Raw genomic sequence first — 3,299 nt, 5'->3', positions numbered from 1 at the left:
AGCTTCAACCACAGAGGGTGAGGGTCTAATGAGGTGGTAAATGAAGTCTTTAGCACAGAGTGGATGCGGAGGAACAATCTGAATATGGGGTTATTTCATATTCAGTGAGCCCATGATATCAAAACAAATTTTCTCTCTGATAGAAGGTGCTCAAGGGTCATAAACACATTTAGTTTCATATTTCTCAACTCCAATCTAAAAAAGGACTGTTGGCCCCGAAGGACTGGACTAGAGATCAATGCTATGAGGGAAGAGGGGTGCGGGGAGATAAGTGAACATCTCAAGTGTGATTATAGGAGAGAAGAGTGGACAGAAACCCCCTGAATGGCAACTCAGGGAGTCAGACACCACCACAATATGCTGATTGTTTTATAGGAAGGACACCTAAAGTGAAGAGAGAGACCCTAAGAAGAGAGGACCAACTTAAGTTCTTTCACACTTTAATATGGAGCTTTCTGCATTCTTAGCATTTTTTTCAAAGCCCCTGTGACATCCTTATTCCTGAAACTGTAAATGATAGGATTCAACACAGGTGTAAGGATAGTGTAGAAAAAGGACACCATCATATCTTTCTCCGGGGTGTGGTGGGAGCTGGGGAGCATGTAGTTGTAAATAGCAGCTCCATAGAAGAGGCTGACCACTGTCATGTGGGAGGAGCAGGTGGTGAAGGCCTTCTTCCGACCCTCAGCTGAGTTCATCTTATGGATGGTGAGGATGATAAAGTAGTAAGACACTGAAATGACTGTCACAGGGATCAAGAGCATGATGACACAGCACAAGTACATGAAAATCTTGTAAAGTGAGGTGTCTGAGCAAGAGAGCTTCAAAACAGCAGGGACCTCACAGAAGAAGTGGTGAATCTCATGAGATCTGCAGAAGGGGAAGGTCATGGTGATGGGAGTGAGCATGAAGCCATCCACTGAGCCCACGAACCAGCAACCTGATGCCAGGAGGAGACATACCCTCTGGCTCATGAGCACAGAGTAACGGAGAGGATGACAGATGGCCACGTAGCGGTCATAGGCCATGGCAGCTAGAAGGCAGTACTCTGCACCTCCCAACTGCAGGTAGAAGTACATCTGGGTCCCACACCCAAGGACCGAGATGGTCTTCTCTTTGACCAGCTGGTTCACCAGCATTTTGGGGACAGTGACAGAAATATATGTCAAGTCTATGAGGGAGAGCTGGTTTATAAAGAAGTACATGGGAGTATGCAGAGAGGAGTCAATGTGGATCAGAAGTATCAATGTAATATTCCAAGTCACAGCCATCAAAAATATACTGAAGATAAGCAAGCAGAGGAGGCCAGGGTGTGAGATCCGGCTAAAGATTCCCAACAGGAAAAAGTCACCACCCAGGGTCTGGTTGGCCAGCCACATGTGGTATGATCGCTTGAAGTGGCTTTACCTGGAGGACAAAAGTAAACTTTATGTTATTTATAATCCTGTGTGCGCCACATCAAACTATGTTTGCTTCACTTCAACTTTTAAAATTCCATGTAAAGACCAGAGTTTATTTCTGACATCAGCTGTGAATTGGCACTAAAAAGAGAGACAGCACGTTAGATTGTGAATCTGATTCCCATCTAGAATGGGAATGAAATATTTATATTCTCAGTGAAGAGGTCCATACAGCTGACATTAAAATATTTCCTACAGGAAATGATATAGTCACTAATTTGTTATTTTTACTTTCTATATATTCACATTGGTTATTTTTTGTGTGTTAGTATCTTACAGTTGCATGTGCCTGTATTGCCCGAATTCCATTCCCATGGGATTTTAGAGCTAATAATCAATATAAATATTTCTAATTTGACCCTCAAGAGTCATTTCTGCAAAAAAGGATTAGTAATACTTGTTTCTTATTAAATATCTTGTTACAAATCTATGAACATACAATTTTTCAATATTTAAAAGCAATATATTAAGCAACCAGTAATTGTAGACATTTTAAACATAAAATTCCAAACCTTTATATAAACAGGTACAAATTTAGTCAAATTTCTTTAAATTTATTAAAGACACTAGTACAACTTGTCAATTTTTCTAAATGATTTAAATGCTTTTACACACATGTGATTTATAAAATACGTTTTTTTACTTCCACATCCTCTTACAAAGACATTAATCTTGTGATTTATTTATTCATATTTTCATGATTTCCATCAAGATGTTCTGATCCATTGTGGTTCTGCCAATCTTTTAAGATATCAAAAAAATTATGGCTATATCCTCAGGGGTCCCTGAAGTTGCAATATTTTAAAGACTACTCGAGCATACTAGTGAGAGGGAGGAAAACATAGAACAAGGAATTCTACCTGTAACTGGCTGTGAACAATCAAGATAACTCACTATCTTCAAATCATCCAAATTCCAGTTTCTTCTCAGAGCATCTAGTCAGTTAATCACCTTGTAATAGATTGTAGAATTCTTCTACCTGGTTATTTTTGGGGATCAGTGGTGCCGGTCAGCCCTTTTCCATTGATAGAACTCTTTCTCTTGTTCAGAATTCTGTGATTTACATATGGATGCTATTATTATTCTCTAAAGAAAATGCCTATCTATCCTTTATAAAATGAAGTTTTAGATACTAATGTTCAATATATTAACGTGTCAAATGTTTATTTAAATCAAACACATATTCATCCTTTTTATATTGCAACTTACACTTTATATTATTCTTTATCATTAAATTTATGAATAAGAATTATTGCAATTGGTACCGTTATATCCTTTTTTATTTCAAATATCTTGCCCTGGCCAAGGCTAATCTCGTGGGTTTTCATTTTGTTTTGGAGATACTTAGTACAGAGGACACAGAAAGCATAAGAGTAAAGTAATGCCCGTTTTTAACAAATTGCTTATATTGCGAGATTTAAAACCAAAGTGACTGAAGGTATTTTCAGTAAATCAACGTTGTATCATTGGCCATAACAAATGGTAGATTTTAGTCAATTATTAGACTAATAAACTATTTTTTCCTGGAGCAGAAAGTAATTTTCTAAGTATAAAGGCAAAATAAAGAATTCCCAATAAACTTGAAAAATTGAATGATAATCATCCATCTGTATCACATCATATCTCAAAGAAAAATCGGGAAGTAGATGGAAAAGGTATAGGGAAAAGACTCAACGGAATTTCCACAACATAGGAGATAAGTATTTTCACTTGTTGCCCGGCTTCTCAGTGAAATAAGTATATTTAATGTCCACTCCCAAAAATGGAGTTCTTATAGGGACAGTGTCCATGATAAGATTAGTGCCTGTCAGAGCTAATTAACTCTAGGTCTACGTAAGG

At 37.6% G+C, this 3,299-nt stretch overlaps 1 protein-coding gene across 1 annotated transcript; it reads right to left on the bottom strand.

The window, feature by feature from the left end:
- Positions 1 to 364: 364 nt before the first annotated feature.
- On the bottom strand, positions 365 to 1,404 carry LOC105537469 (olfactory receptor 2T10). The gene has a single exon (XM_011977073.1). The coding sequence runs from the start codon at positions 1,377 to 1,379 to the stop codon at positions 441 to 443; it is 939 nt and encodes a 312-aa protein (XP_011832463.1). The 5' UTR covers positions 1,380 to 1,404; the 3' UTR covers positions 365 to 440.
- Between the last annotated feature and the right edge of the window lie 1,895 nt (positions 1,405 to 3,299).

The sequence above is a fragment of the Mandrillus leucophaeus genome, unplaced genomic scaffold (assembly GCF_000951045.1).
Source record: "Mandrillus leucophaeus isolate KB7577 unplaced genomic scaffold, Mleu.le_1.0 Scaffold1729, whole genome shotgun sequence".
NCBI lineage: Eukaryota > Metazoa > Chordata > Mammalia > Primates > Cercopithecidae > Mandrillus > Mandrillus leucophaeus.
Note: the sequence above shows the minus strand (reverse complement) of the source record. Positions and strands in the feature narration are given on the sequence as shown.

Coding starts and splice junctions, on each gene's coding strand:
- LOC105537469 (XM_011977073.1), bottom strand. CDS start 1,379: ATGTGGCTGGCCAACCAGACCCTGGGTGGTGACTTTTTCCTGTTGGGA.